Source organism: Gobius niger (genome assembly GCF_951799975.1).
Source record: "Gobius niger genome assembly, chromosome: 12".
Classification (NCBI taxonomy): Eukaryota; Metazoa; Chordata; class Actinopteri; order Gobiiformes; family Gobiidae; genus Gobius; species Gobius niger.
In genome coordinates this window covers 12,710,882-12,727,684 of record NC_136863.1, presented here as the reverse complement: position 1 = coordinate 12,727,684, position 16,803 = coordinate 12,710,882, and the positions used below count along the sequence as shown (strand labels likewise).

The window sequence follows — 16,803 nt, the reverse complement described above, 5'->3', positions numbered from 1 at the left end:
TCAGACTTTTTTGTCGATGGAGCAATTGTTTTGCTGTTCCTTTTGTTAAAGATTGCGCGAGCTGTCGGTTCTGCCCGCTGCTCCCCTCAGCGAGGCCTGTCACATCATCAGTTCCACTTTCTTTGTGATTTAAAAGTTTACATAATAGACTGGCATAAGAAAACATGCAAAATGCTGGTATTATTATCTGGAGGTTTTCAGGCTTAACTGTGGAAGGATAAATGCAGTAATAAAATAAAAAAAAGTTCACAGTTTGGAATTTCTTACAAGAATGAGTAAACAGTGTCTGCTTAAACTAATACCACACAAACATTTCCAATTTATCATATTTTTAAAGGCCATAACATGTAACAGTGGCAGGAGAATGTGGAATAAGTAAGTGAACCCTTGTACTAAATATCTGTGTTTTGGCAGCAATAACTTCATCCAGATGTTTCCTATAATTGCAGATTAGACACTCACAACGATCAGGATGAATTGTGGACCATTCCTCTTTACAAAACTGCTGCAGTTCAGCGAGATTCCTGGGTTCACTTACTTTTTCCTCCCTGTCCTGTAAATGTTTACATGTTATGGCCATTAAAAATGTAAATGCTTCTCTGTTTCTCTTTGCCATTTCATTTCATTATTCTGCCTTTTTGTATGAGGCTCCGTCATAATCTTTAAAGTATGTGATCTTATGTAGATGAGCTAATCAGAAATGTGCCACCCTTTATTATGTCTTTTTTTACAGCTGTGTCATTGTTCCAGCCTGAGTGCTGAGTGGGGCTGACCTGCGTGATTCCCTGGAGGAAGGCCTCTTTGGCCAGCTTGGCAGGACCGTCCAAAGACTTCCCATCATCCTCCGGTCCCCAGCTGGCACTGTAGATGTGGATGTGCTGTCGGTTCAGACTGAGAGAGTGAGCCTCCACTGCGTCTGTCACCTCCCCGTCCAACATGCGAACGCCTGAGCACACACACATTTTACACATCTTTACTAGGAAGAGGGACAGATGGTGAAAGGTAAAAACCTCAGCTTCATGTAGAAATAGGCTTGTCAAAACCTTTTGGAGGAATCACAGCATTGGATCAAATATATCTTGTCATGACGCTATGGGCTCAGGCTAGTGCGGAGAGACAACTTCCCGTACCACAACATACCCACACACCAATAGTGTATTGCTTAAGTGCAATTGAAAACAGTTTTTTGGGGTCAATATACCGTATGCACCGTGACTTAATAATAATGTAATCTTATTTACTGTTAATACTGTTAAACTCATGTTAAATATAATGATTATAAATCCAGGATAAGGTTGTGCTGAGAAGGAGTGGATCTTTTTTCATCAACATGAGCTTCACTGCATTCACTGCATTTTCATAGAGCATTCAGTGACACAGGCTGTTCTTTTATTGTATAATAAGCAACTTCAAAGAACGGGTCAAATTCCTTACCTTCAACTCGCCAAATCGCAATTGAAATCCTCAATGAGGAAGAACATTATTCCGATCTCCATTTTACAATATTAGACAGATTTGAATAACTGCTCCCCTTTAAGCTTTGCATGCAGTTTAAAACATCTATCAGAGTGAAAGATACTGACTGAGTGTGCAAGTTACAGGATGGAGCTCAAATGTGTTTGTAGTTTTGAGGCAACTCATTAACTACAAAATGTTTACATACATTATCATTTTTATACCTTTGTATTTTCTCAGTGAACTGGATATCCCCTCCATCATTCTCAATTATTTAAAGTGGCAATTTCCGAGTACCAACGCCCACTTGATTGAACACAGAGCAGACATACTGAGGCTAAACATGCAACAAAAAGGGCACTGTTGCTCGCCGATCATTATGCCCAAATTGCAAAGGCTAATCACAGCCATAACAATTCTCATCAGCTTCCAACCGACTCACAATGCCTTATTAAACCACCGGTGTAAAAGCCAGAGCTGGTTTTGAAGGTGTGTGGGTGGAGGAGAAGGGCAACAATAAGAGTGGCAAATGCCATTAATTACAGATTTTAAAAGCACTAATGATGAATAAATACACATGAAAAACAAATGATTCCTTTCGTGATGTTTATCTTAACACAAATGATCTGACTTTTAAAAAGACATTTGAAGCAAAGGGTTTTAGTTCACATAGATTCATCCTCAAGGTTTAGGGCAATTAATGAGGTCGACATGTTGAGATAAATGAAATCTTTCTTTGTAGATGAAACACATACACATATGCGTTCTCGTGATGGGGATTTCATAATATTTTCACGATATTTTAGCCTTTTACAAACAGTGCACTCGGTTTATCTGTGGCTTTTGTAAACAGCTATTCACCTGCTTATGTTATTCTGTCGTAAAAGCCTGTGGTACTTTGGTATTTTCTATATGAACAAACAAGGAGCGTCTCCGTTTGCTCCAAGGGCAGCAAGGGGGAGAGGGAGGAGTGGGGATGATGCTTTTAAAGTGCAACGTCTACAATAAGGTTCTTCACAATCATGGCGATATAAACGCTGATATTTTCACCAAACATCGACATCCAGTGCATACCTCATCCACATAGAGAGAAGTGAAGCACAAACATGTGTTGGGGCACACGGGGGTTTTACGAGGAGCTCACTCCTCTCGAAGGAGACACCAGCTGTGCCATGGATCACCGCTTTCTCCGCCTGAACCGCAAAAGGCTTTTGTGTTTTTGACACAAAATGCTAAGCTAGGTACTAGATGAGATCCGCGTGTGCAAGCATAATGAGTTTGATCTTGTTTATGGGGGAACATCTTTGATCACCAAGAATGGTTATAAACCAAAGAGAGACATTTCTTCCAGCCTTTTATTGAAAACTGCAGACTAAAAAAAAAAAGAATGTGAAGTGAATGTTAAATAGGAAATTTGCGAAATGAAATGTTATTCTTTATTTCATTAAAGATCTAGCCTTAGTGCATTGCGTTGCCTTAGTGAGTGAGTCACCGTATAGGCTAAAGCCATATTACTTTTACACTGGGATCAGTTTATTTTTTGACTGTGGGAGAGAGTGCTTGAATAGCAATCATGAGAGCTTAATCATTGAAATTACCATCTGCACAATGCTCTGCTAAAGTTTACTGTGCACCAAGCAAGAACAATTTTCTCAACTGGTAATTTCCAATTTAACTACAGCTCAATGTAAGACTGCAACTTTATTAGACTGACATCTTACATCACAAAGGATCAGGATGTTTCTCTGACAGCATGTGACAAATATCTTTGTTCATGAATAAAAAAGTATGAGCAAACATTTTGAGGTACTCCTGGGAAATGGCAGGTGTAATGGTGAAAAGTATTACAGCCACAAAATGTGTCCAGGGAAAAAAGAAAGCCAGTGTGTTTGGATGATTTGAATGTTATCTTATTTATTTGTTCTGGAGGTAATTCAAACACATAGACCAAACACCCACTAAAGGCAAACATCAAGCGTGACAGCAAAAATGGACAAGTGTTCCCCATGATGTAATGGTTGGCAAAACATTTTCGATCTTGATGGAGGTTTTTAACTAATTGACAAATGGTGTGCATTGGGCTGCTGTAAGATGCCAATTAGAGCTGATTTTTCGACTTCGCTGACACATTAATTACAACAAACAAACGCAGAATCAATAATGGTCTAGACATGGTCCCAGCTCTCTGATGGGGCACAGTGTTACAACGCCGGGATAATGTTCGGCTTCAAACTGTCATGTTCGAGCAGAGCTGACAATGAGAGGTTACAGGCGATAATGAGGAACTGGAGACACTTCCCTGTTTTTCTGGGTGGCATGAGACAAAAAAGAAAAATCACTGCAACAAAAATCACCCAGGACAGCACAAAAAACACCTTTTTTTGTGTGTGATGAGGTTTTGATGAGACAGCGCCTCATCAAGGGAGGAGTTGAAGCGACTGCAGCTAATTAACAATCCACTTTAACTCAAAGCTGCTGAGGCCAAGTGCATAGCAGCTTTAAATGAAGGAATTACAGAAGCATACTTTTGCTAATTAATATTGTTTTCTACTCTTGAGCTAATTACAAATCTCAATGGAAGACTTTACTCACCTCCGATTTTAGCGTTGTAGGCCACACCCACACCACACACATCATTGTTGGCAACAGCTGCAACTTCTCCTGCACACCGAGTCCCATGTCTGCGAAAACACAACCAAGAAGTAAAGTATTCACGGTCTAACCTTGTTTCTACGACTTTATGTACAATCAATGCGCCTGGAAAATGGTGATTATTGATGTCGCAATATGGAGCCTGTGTCAAGATGGTAGATGGGTTTCAGTCAAGGTCATGGTTGCTGTCCAAAGTGCAGAGAATAAAAAGGTAAAATGGTCCTGAATAATTCATTTACTGACATTCCTCTTTAAAGGTTATTAACCATGGAAAAACCTTGTGTGTGTCCTTTATTTTTCTTTAACATAAAGGTGACAAGGCACTACCTACAGCTAGCAAATATGTTTAACTTGAGTAAATAGTGTTTCAGACAGTGCAGGAGCGTTGGTGCTTGAAAGGGTTTTGACCACTAAGACTTAAAACAATCTGCACAATAGAATCGTAGGAGCAAGTAGGACCAGAGGCTGCCTGGCTGATCTGCGAGGTGAAACTCAGAAGGGTATTCTGCATTTCATGTTCACCTAAGCTTTTTTAAATTAGGGTGTGTGGAGTTTGCATATGTTTGCGTAAGTTACCTCTGGGTGTTCTACTAAAAACATGCACAATAGGCCAGTCCACCCGCCAGATGATTCTGACCATTATTAGAGATGGGTCGCATCGAAGGATGTGTCAAAAGCAGAGGACAATAAAGTACTCCTCAACATTATGGGGCTTTGAAAACACAAGTCCTCTCCCCAGACAACAATACTCCATTTAATCCATGGTTACCTCTGATTGTTCTTCAGGGAGCACTCCCTTCAGTGCTAATCAGAAAACATGAAAGCAGGTCAGACCCAGTTTGTTCAACCTCTTGGTACAGTGATTTCTCTTTAATTACTTTGGAGACGTAGAACATCTTGCCATGTGCTGTGGAGCAGAGTTTGTCAGAGAAAAAAAGGTGTCCTGTCAGAGAACTTCATTGCTTGTTTGAGAATCTGAACAGTAGTAGTTGTTGAATCAATTTTCTGTAGGATGCGCATTTACCTGATACAATTACAATTTTATTTTCACATCTATCAAAAAAGTGACTAATAGGCCAGCAACCTGTCTAACTTACATTCTAACTCTACATTTCCTTGATGCTTCAAGACTTTACCCTGTAACTCATCATCAGGGAGGTTCATCACGACCACAACCAAAAACAATGTGAGTGTAATGAGTATAACATTCACTCAGCAGAACATCTCTGAAAGAGGATGTGAAACTGTGCACATCCTAATCACAGATCTGCACACCATCCAATCTATCTTAATGACCCCGGGTAGACATCAGAGGAAAACATTCACAGCTTTCGGTTCTGGAAATTGCGGGAATGCAATTAAAATCAACTTGGAGAAAAGTTTAATTATACAAAGTGATGGAAATGTTGTGGTCTGATGTCTGATGAGACAAGCCTTGAATTTTAAAATACTTTTATATGGTCTCTACAACATTGGTGATGTTGTGATGACATGAGAGGCCAAGCATTGAATAAACCTGTGCAATTTATCTCTCCAATCATCACAGATCATAAATAGGAAATGCTGTAATGATAGCAACACATGTACTCTGGCCTGGCTTTGCTAAATTACCCTTTTGGTCCATTTGCCCACATGCAACTGTTAATAACGTTTCTATCACCAACCTCTCCAGGGACAACAGGTGTAAATTGGTGCAGTACACAATAACCTTGAACCAAGCATCTTTCCTGACTTGGCCTTGGTGGTTACATTGTTGTGCACTGTCCCCGTTTTAATAAATTCATACCATACCATACCATACCATACCATACCATACCACACCACACCACACCACACCATACCATACCATACCATACCATACCATACCATACCATACCAGACCACATGATACCATAACACGCCATATCACACCACACCATATCATACCATACCATACCCCAGCATATCACAGAACACGTTATCACACCTTAAATATTGCCTGGCTCTGCCATACTCTTCCCTGTCCATTCCACGCAGGGAATTAGTCTGGTCATGGAGCAATTGGAGCAGTTTGAAGGGGCGGGTCTAACGCGCACAGATTGTCAGTGAAATAAACCAATTAGCGATTAGCGGACGTGACGACAGCTGTGTCCAATTCAAAAAATATGAAGTGAATATAAACTCATGCGGAGAACGCGAGGCAAAATCCTTGACTACTTCATCCATGATTAGTTTTGGCTAATGTTAACGTAAATTGAACTAAAAACGTAGAGGTGCAGCGAGTGACGTAACCTTCTCATTTCTCTGTGATGGTCGTGATTGGTTCAGCTAGGGCCTTAGCCGCCAATCACCAACTTGTTTACCGTGCGTGGCCAGACCCACTTTCTTTCGTGCGGAAAGAAGGTGGGTGTGGTTTATCAGGCTACCTTAAATAATAATCATTCAATATTATGATTTCATGCCATACAGTACTGTGTATTTTTGTATCTTGAAAATTTTGTAAAACAGACCACCAAGACAAATATTCAGAAGTGAGATAACAGATCATTTACACTTGTATATTTGCATATTGGCACAACTAGCTGTATTTTTTTTTCATAATGAACTAATATGCTTGATGTATATATGCAATAGTTTGATGTTAACTGGTTACACAAATGCACAGTATATCCATCCATCCGTCCGTCCGTCCGTCTGTCCGTTCTTCCATCCGTCTGTCCATCCATCCATCCATTTTCTTCCACTTTTCCGTTTCTGGGTCATGGGGGCAGCTGTCGGAGCTGCTCGAATCACATTGCACCAGCCCCGAATGCACAGTATAGATCCTGCTAATTTCCCCTATTAATTGATGATTACATACTGAATTTAAACAAAGTGTTCAACTCCATTTGTAAGGACATACATATCTGAACAAGAGCTGAAATGCAAAGGGGCAAACATCTCCCTTGTGATTCCAGTGTTTAGCCTGTGTTGTTTACCGAAGCGCTCCCTGCCTGCATCATGCATTTTAACAGACTACCGCTGTGCTCACATCATCACCAGCTCGTCTACACACATCAATCTTGTTTTCCGGGGTGTGGGGCGGTAAATGGCGACTGTCAATCACCTCCTTCCCTCTAACAGTTCTCCCGTTAGTGACTGGCATGACAATTTTTCCTGTCCTTGGCCAGGGATAGTCCTTTTATCCAACAAGACTTCAAAATATGAGTATCAGCATGTTGCCAAAAACAGACCACGAATCAATGTGAAACCAGTGCTAAAAATAATACATGATAGAATATTCAACTGTCAATCACCTGAAGACAGCTCTGAATTTCAGACAGGGAAAGCCATCACCATCAGTGAAAGAGCAAATCTCCTGTTCTCAAATATAGGCCTCTCCTTTTGTGCCGATCAATCCTTTCAGTTGCATCAAGTCAAGACACCATTGGTCGGGGGATGGGCATTATTAAGCATAAGGAAATACTACGGCATGTGTTTAACTGACCGTGTTACAAAAGCATGCTTTCATTTCTTTCAATGAACATTGCTCTAATCAAATGCATCATATTTTTTTGTCATTGGACTGACAGTGGAGTGAAGCTATAAATCACAGACTGAACTCTGGCCACATGTTCAAACACAAGCTGAATGCGGCCTTGTCCACATGTAGCAGGGTATCTCACAAAACAAAGATATTTTCCTACGATTTGGCCCATCAAGGTCCGGATTCGATTCCCACCATGGACAAGGTCTTTCTGTGTGGAGTTTGCATGTTCTCCCCGTGTCTGCGCAGGTTTCCTCCGGGTGCTCTGGTTTCCCTTACCACTAAAAACATGTACAATAGGTGAATCCTCCAGCCAGGTGTTTCTGATCACCAGCCTGGCTGCACATCATGGAGATGGGTCCACGAGCGCCGGCCCACGCTGGCAGCTCACTGCTCCTACAGGTTGCCCCAGCGGCATTCAGGATGGGTCAAATGCAGAGAATGAATTTCCCTACGAGGATTAAAGCAGTACTAAGTTACTCTTGCACCTAGAGGCCATAAGCGCAACTGCAGGTGTCGTAGCAAGTTACGATTTTTTTATTTATTCATTGTCTTGGAGAGTAAATACTACGCTGACAGGAAAGGCGAAGGGAGAGAGGGATATTGTACATCCAATTATACAATGGAAATAATTTTTTTCACTCAAACTTGGCTGTAAATACTGTTTCAAGTGATGCTAGCCTGCAGTTAGCTTTTCCCTTTAGCATGTTAGCTTCTTCTTCGTGATTCCATTAGTGTGTATTGCTTGCTCCGGTCCGGTGGCAGTCAAGTTGCAACCATGTTTTTTTGGCCAGAGACACCAGGGGGAGATGGAAGACCCTCCAATCATCCCATAAACACTTGTATTACCCCCACAGGGACTACGAAAAGAATTTATTAAGGTAAACACGTTACTTAGTACTGCTTTAATAAGGTATACCTTAACCTTAACCTTAATCATCCACACCAGACCGTAGATTTCTGTTGTTAAAAACAAAGGTTTCTAAAACCTCTAGCCAAAGGGAAGATTGTGGAAAACTCCAGTTATGCGTTTGAGTGTGGACATACATAGCCGGAGTTTTCGTTGGCCAAACGTCACTGCCTGCGACAAAATGTGCTCTGACGTCACATGCATCAAACAGCATGGATGCCATCAAAACTGTGTTGTTTTAAGAATTGTTCAGGCGCTTTTAGCTTGTTTTAACACACTCAAGTGCTTCATGTAGAAGAGCACAGGCGAAGGAGCACTTCAAGGTTGTCTATTTTCCACCAAATGACCATCCCACGCCCAAGACATGTTCCTTGAAGATGCCAACAGCGGGTTTGGGTCAGACCAGGACACGCTGCCAGCTGTTGGGGGAACTTTGAGATGGAAGTCGGTATGATGGGACCATTTTCAAATGTTACGCCCATGTTGTCAAGTTGAAGTACTGTCATGTGTTCACTGGTCCAGAGGCTCATAAAAGTTGTGCTTTTTATCTGATGAAAGATTACGAAAAACGGCAAAATGCATTTGCTTTGTCAAGATAGGTTGTCTCAAAAAATACTAATAATTATGCAACTATGTAAAGCTATAACAGTGCAGTTCATACAGCTGCCAAAAACTGAATGTGCGGCACTTGTGGAGAGATTTGAACAACAATTAATGTACTTGGCAAGGCATATGTCGTTAGGTGTGGGCGCCGTAAAAAAAATAAAAAAATAAACAAAGCTGTGTGGACTGTGTTTTTCGAGATGGAGGGTGGTTTTATAAATTCCCTGCTGCATGTGGAAAAGTCGAAAATCACGTGTCTGCAGCGTGGAGCTCTGCCCACTTTGATACCAGTGCCAGAGTGGGGCTATTGGGATGTTCTCTTCCTCTCAGGACATCGTTTAACTCAAAGTTGCCTAAATTATGCAGTTTGATGTGTAGTGTGAGCGGAGAAAGGGGGTGAAGGCTGAATTAAAGTGCATAAAAGAAAGACAGTCAACGAGGGAGATGAAACAGCAATTGGCGGCCATTTTACAGCAAACAAGGGGGTTTGTAGGACTATTTCTAAACAATTATTACCCTATTTTTCTAAGTCAAACTAATGATAAATGGACTGGAATTTGATTTGATAATCAGTAACAATCGGCTCATGACATAATGAAGGTTAGCGTATTGTATAAAGTGGCTACGATCTAGTTGTTTAAACATTAAAATGTATTATTATACTCATACAGTTCAAAGGGAGTGCCAGTCATATTTAAATGATAAATATAAAGTAACCCTAGGAACTCTCATGTTTGGGCCTGAACTAACACAATTTGTCTGTTGGACACACAGGGTCTAAGCTCTACGTATAGGACATGCACATTTCTCCAAAGGACTGAATACCAAAGTTGTTTTTTTCTCTTGACTGACTTAACATAAAAGTTCGTCCCAGTTGGTTGAATAAAAAGAATGTTTTCAGTCCAGAAACAAGGCAACTCGGGCAAGACACATACTGTGTGTGTTTCTTTTTGTTGACATAAGATTTGATCGTCACCAAAGCAGAAAGATGTTGGTGCAGAAAAGCCATTGGCTTGTGCAGATTTAATATACAGCAAGATGGGCTCCCTTTGTGCTGCTCATTTAAAAGGAGGGCTAAACAAAACCAGGACAAATGTGTTTCATTCATTCTGGCTGGATGGAAAAAAAAAAGATCAAAGCTCTGTGATGTTAAGCGTATAGAGAGATGTCAGAGTGGGTGCAATTGAGTCTGTGTCAGAATATTAAAATGACAAGACAATATGAGTTGGAGCGTAGCTGCTGAGGGAAAGAGTAATCAAATTCAAAACCGCAAAATGTGGTTAACTAGCACTGAGACAAAGATTGTCATGAAATGAGGATTTAACTTTTTGTCTAATGAAGCAGAGTGGCTCACAAGAACACTATGAGGCTTCAATAAACAAACTACAGTGAAAGAAACCAGCATTATCAGGCTAGTCAACCAATACTTACACCAACACCAATAACCACAACTTACTCCCATGCATCCTTGTAAATAAGAACATGAGCAATGGATGTAAATAAGATAATTTTGCCAACAATGTTTGCTGTCTCATTTTATATTTCAACAAATGAAGTTACAGTTATGTTACGGGCCCAAGTCAAACCTGCCATTCTCAGGTAAAGTCCTGGAGAAAGTTGTACAGCTGACTTCCTCCTGTCCGTCAATGTTTTTTAAACCTTCCAGTCAGGCTTTAGGCCCAACCACATCAAGGTGACAAATAATATTCGCCTGAGTGAACACCGACACAGGCAATGTCTCAGTCTTAGTTCTGCTGGACCTGAGCGCTGCCTTTGACACAGTGGAGCATGGGACCATGTAAGAGGTTAGAAAACTGGTGCTCTACACTGGTTAAAGTTCTATCTCAAAGACAGGATGTACTTTGTTGAAATTGGGAACTGTGCCTCAGAAAAAACTGCCATGACCTGTGGGGTTCGCCAGGAGACTGCTCTTATTCAGTACATGCTTCCATTGGGTCAGCTGATACACAGCAATAATGTGTCCTATCACAGATGACGCTCAGATCTATGTGTTACTGACAGCAGGTGAATGGGCTTGTAAATTCACCCACACTGCATCGAACATGTCAGTTTGTGGATGCAAAACCGTTTTTTTCTCATACTCAAGACAAATTGGAAGTTATTGCCTTTGGCCCACAGAAACAAAGACATGTTATCAGTCACATAGTCTCTGTATCTCTCATCAGGTTAGAAAATAAATCGAGGAGTAATCATGGACTAAAACCTTAACTTAAACAGCCACATCAGAAAAATAACATCATCTAAAAACATTGTCAAGATCAAAAGTATTTTAACATTTATTTAACCAGGAAGTCCCTTGAGATAAATCTCTTTTCCGAGTGAGACCTGGCCAAGAGGCGCCGGTAACATGTATAAAACAAGTAATCAAAAGCACAATAAAAAACGATTTACAATCAAATCAAGAATAACATGTGCACTCTTGGCTCTCAGTCAGTGCCGATTTAAAGGGGAATGTGTGTGTTAATGTCGAGACCAGGTCTGGAGCGACTAATCCATGCGTTTGTCTCCAGCAGATTAGACTACTGTAACAGCCTGCTTACTGGCACCTGCCGTACATCCTGTCCTGGACTAATATGGACTAACAGGCAGGACTAGAACCAGGATATCCGATAATAAAACACCTATTTTGGCATATGACAACTGAAAGACTTTTTATCTGCACTCGCTTTCCTTTTAATGGAATTAATTAATTACTATATTTGTGTTTTATGGATTGATTTTATTTGCTGCCTTGTAATTTTATGTTACTGTCAAGCACTTTTAATTGCGCTATTTATAAATAAAATTGCCATGCCAGTTTATTAGGAGCATGGACAGGTCAGAGAGCCTGTTCCATCAACACCATATGGTCTGGGAAAGTTATTTAAACAATTATACACTTTGCAGTTTGAAGACATTTTCAGTCATAACGACACCACATAATTTAGCTACTTCTAAATTGCATTTGTACAAGACTGAAGTTCACTTTGGCCCTTGCATGAACCCATTCTATACATGGAATCCACGTTTCTGCCAAGCCAGTCGGTAAGACAGCAATTACTACTATATCCAACACACGCTGGTCTCAAAACAAAGACCGCAAATAGTGTGGGCTGAAGCTTTAGCCTTTGATAACATCTGCTCCAGACACAATATCCTCCTCAGCACCATCGACCCCATCGTATCTGTGTGGGAGAATTATTTTTAAAAAGTACCACCAGGAGTACAGTACACACACCACAATTTACAAACCACTGATATATTGATTTTCCTCATGTTCCCATAAAAATAAAGAAAGAGACCTTGAGAACCGGACGTTATTGCTTGTGTTGCCGAGTGACTGTACGCTTGCAAATGTGACAGCTATAAACTGTTTCATTACAACCTCAGTCACAATGTACTTAAAGGAACAGGCCACCGTTTTTCCATACTGAGATATGTTCTTACCAGAGCTTAGACAAGTTGATCCATACCTGTCTGGTCCTTGTGCGTGCCTGTGGGAGAGCCAGGTCGCTTCTAACTTCACCCCGTTTGGAGCTATAGGAATATACTGGGAGAGGCCAAAGGCTAACAACATCTTTGGTCTTTTTGCATGACTGAGGGCACGCACAAAGACCAGACAGGTACGCATCAACTCGTCTAAGCTCAGGTAAGAACATATCTTAGTATGTGAAAACGGTGGCCTGTTCCTTTAAATAATAAGTTATTACAAACACAGATACACCCACTTGTTTTTAGTTTGTTGCGATACAGAGATTGCATCAGCTGATGAAGACAATTTGCCGATATATTGTGCATCAGTATCTCCAACTCCAACTGTACAAATGTGAAAGTTTTTACTGAGTCGTGAGTTACTAGTTTCCTTCAACAGCACAAGGTGACAGGGAAACAATCAGCTTTCGCTCAGTGTCCCTTCCTGCTGCCAAACTAATAATAGTGTGAAAAACAGACGTTGCATAAGGAGAGAGGTGCAATAAGGAGGTTTGCAACCAGTGCCAGCATCACCGAGCTGTCAGGAAAATAAACAGGCCATCCCTTGCAGAACAAACAAGAAAAACTAACATTCATTATTCAATTTGACAATAGGTGGCAGCGGTGTGGGCAATGGATAAACTCACTGTAAACTGTCAAGGTCATTTATTAGTGGTCTGCAGCAGTCACAAACAACAGGATCAGTTTTAACGATAGACACGAACACTGTTCAGTTCTAGTAGTAAGTCAGGACCCGCTGCGAAAAAACAAAAACAAAACACGTTTATTTGACAAAAAATAAAGGGACAGATGCACAAAAAGATGATCAACTAAAACTAGAACTATCGGTGATATGTCTAAAAAGGCCAAATAACAAAACATGCACACATGCACTTTGCCCTGGCACAACATAAAGGTACTTGTTTTGCTTTACTTTAAAATAACAATATTGCATTACTGGTGTAGCAAAGTACCACCATGGCTCTATCTATCTGCTTAAATAATGCACGAAAATGATTGTTTTGTAAATAAATAGATGGGGATGGGCCAAGATGTCATGCCGCAAGATTTTTCAGCCGTGAGAAGATTAACTTTCTGTTTTTTCCCCAACATTTTACTGCGCTGCATCCACTATACTCATTGTAGACGGCTTAACGGAATATTTTGTTAATAGTTATCCACCAATGTTTACGTATAATATTGATTTGCACTAAGAAACTCGTCCGTGAGAGTAAATACTACGCTGACAGAAAAGACAACGGGAGAGAGGGATATTGTACATTGTGCCACAACCCAATTACACAATGGAGATAATTTTTGTCACTCAAACTTGGCTGTAAACACTGCTAAAGTGGCGCTAGCCCACAGTTAGCTTTGCCCGTTAGCCTGATAGCTTCTTCTTGGTGATTCCATTAGTGTGTATTGCGCCACCGGGTCAGAGCAGAGAAAGTTGCAAGCATGGTTTTCTGGCCAGGGACACCAGAGGGACAATTGCTTTAAAAAGAATGATAATTGACTTTCATTTCATTAAACTGTTCCGTAAAAGAAAATAAGTCATCTTTATTTATTATTGGAAATTATGTGAAAATCTCGCCTTGTGTTGTGGAATTTGTGTCACGTTCCATCCCTATAAAACTTTTGTAAAAGCTTGTAGAGCGATTGTAGTTGGAGTGTGTCCTGAATGTGCGGAGTGTATAGTGCTGAAGCAGACATCGCAGTAGGGGGCTGTCTGTTTGGATTTGTTCTCTCCTCGACTCTGATGTGTCCCGTGTGAGTGCTCCCTCCACAGCTCGGCACTATTAGCACCTCAGTGCCACTCACTCACTGCATTCTATAATGCAGATAAATGTGGACCTGGAGTTGTACACTGCCAGCATTTGCACATTGTCTATTCCTGCTGTTAAATAAGAGTTGTCTAAGACGCTGTTTGTCTGCAGCTGACTGACCAAGGACACAATACCCACGCAACTTACTAGGGCATGAATTTAAATGAGTTATTCTACTGTTGTAAACAAAGCAGCTCTTGGAGGCAGAAATGTTGTAAAGGTCTTAGGCTAAGTCTTATTGGGAAAAATACTGATATGAAATTAATATTCATTTATTGAAACTTTTTCAGAAAAAAACACCCCATTCAAATTCACCCAGAGGGGAAACAGGCCATTCTTTGCAACAATCCCAAAGAGTTGCTCTTCTAGAACTATTGCATTGGTAAATTTGAATTATTTGAACTTTTCATTTTCTTCCATTTTATTTCCTAAGTAAAATATAAAACTGTGTGATGCAGTATTCCACTATGTCAATTTGTGTATGGTAGTTCTGTGGTTAAGAAACTTGCCTTGTAGCAAGGAAGTCCTGCGGTTGATTCTCGGATGAATATGGGCCCATCTGTGAAGAGTTTAAATGTTCCCTGTCTGTGTTCACTTGGTGCCCTGGTTTCCCCTACCGGCGGGCCAGAGTGGCTTTATGTACAGCTGGAGCTACAGTCAGGACTAACCTTCTGTCCCGGTCACATCTTTATTGACATTGATGTAGTTTTTCTCAATACCACACACTGCAGTTGTACATCTGTATTTGCTCCAATCTTTAGAAGAATGGCTTTAATACCTCAACACGGACTCTAAGAAGGACAATAATCGTTTGACCTCTGTGTATCTCAAACATAATATTTTTGACAGGGGCACTTTTTCACTGCTGCCGGCTGTCAGTGCGTATCCAGATAATTTATTGACCTTTGTCAGTGTTCTGTGTTTCGTTGACAGCTATGTGATGTATGAATTAACATATTATTTGGCTCCTGCCCTGCTTCAGCAATAACTCACTCTCAGCATTATCTGGGAAAATCGTGGCGTCATCCAATAGCCTTGGATCCCATTCAATTTATAACATCCAAAATGTAATGAAAAGTGACACAAAATGTGCTTCCTTTAGGGGACAGAATGATCTGAAATCAAACTGTGGCCAAACAGAGTCGCATGTACTTTCTCATAAATCATAAGTTCAGCAACACAGACAAAGCGTTTTAAGTCAATGTCCTAGAAAAGCCAACAGTATCATGCTGACATGTAAAGCTGACATAAATCACCTCCACACGATTTTAATCTGTGCAGGGCTTTCCTCGATCTAATCCTGGGATTGCCAGCCGGTATTGACCCACGTCATCCAGAATGAAGCATTAATGTGTTTAGGCCTTAAGCTATGCATCTTCTCTCGGAACTGGTGGCACAGTGCTGTCACCATTTTCATGCATTTCTGCTGATGGAGCGCTTTTGCGAAACAACAAGCCATTTGCCATCAAGGACAATGCAATGTAATGAAGTGGGAGGCGCTTTACAAACAGCCGCCATGGTCGTCCTCAATGCCATCAGCCAGATTAGCCACATACATTCTACCCTCTTCCTCCTAAGCCTTGATGTGCTGCATTTCAGTATGCAGGTGCTGATGGAGACGGGTTTAACTGAGGGACCAACAAAGCGCTGGAGCCAATCATTTTTAATACTCCGCATCAATATGAAGTCTTACTTCAGAGGAGAGCAATCTCAATTAATGGACCCACGCGGCTAAATTTGTGCAGGATTTAATGCCACGTCAATATAATGGAAACACTTTGGGGAGCACAAAAAGCAATCAATTGATATGGAATTAACCAGGATTAGATGAGGTGAGAGGAGTACAAATAGGTGTGCGTCATTTCTTTGTGTTTGAAGGTTGTTATGCATCATCTGGGGGAAAAAAAGAAAATCAAAATCAAACAAAAGTGCAGTGATTAGGGCTGCACTCGTATAAGAAAAAAAAAAAGCAATATTTGATAGCTGTTTTGAATACTGTGATCATCCTGTTATTGTGAAACTGAATCATTTAAAAAATAAAAGGAAAAAACTTGAAACAGGGCTATGATGGAATAACATTTTTAAAATTATGACTAAAACTTTTACTCCAAAAAATGTGTAATCCCTTAGATGGATTTAATTTAAAAATATATTGCGGCTCTTGGCATTCTCACCTTATATTGCGATGGTCATTTTGCTGATGTACTGTATGTGCCAACTGTGACAAAGGATCACTGAATTGAACATCTGTTACCCACAACCGTTTCAAAACCATTGATAACTTCAGTCAGTTTATCTTACTGACATCCAACGCTCCTGAAGCTGTAAGTGAAACATTGCCATCACTCTGCTCTATTGTGGCTTCTGAGCGCTTGAGGAAT

At 40.6% G+C, this 16,803-nt stretch overlaps 1 protein-coding gene across 1 annotated transcript in view; it reads right to left on the bottom strand.

Moving 5' to 3' along the window:
• furinb (furin (paired basic amino acid cleaving enzyme) b) overlaps positions 1–16,803 on the bottom strand; it is a 90,060-nt gene that overhangs the window by 15,400 nt on the left and 57,857 nt on the right. The window contains exons 7-8 of the mRNA XM_079568511.1: positions 4,048–4,136; positions 774–946 (exon numbers count right to left, since the gene is read on the bottom strand). Coding sequence (XP_079424637.1) covers positions 774–946; positions 4,048–4,136 — 262 coding nt within the window. The remainder of the gene's footprint in view (positions 1–773; positions 947–4,047; positions 4,137–16,803) is intronic.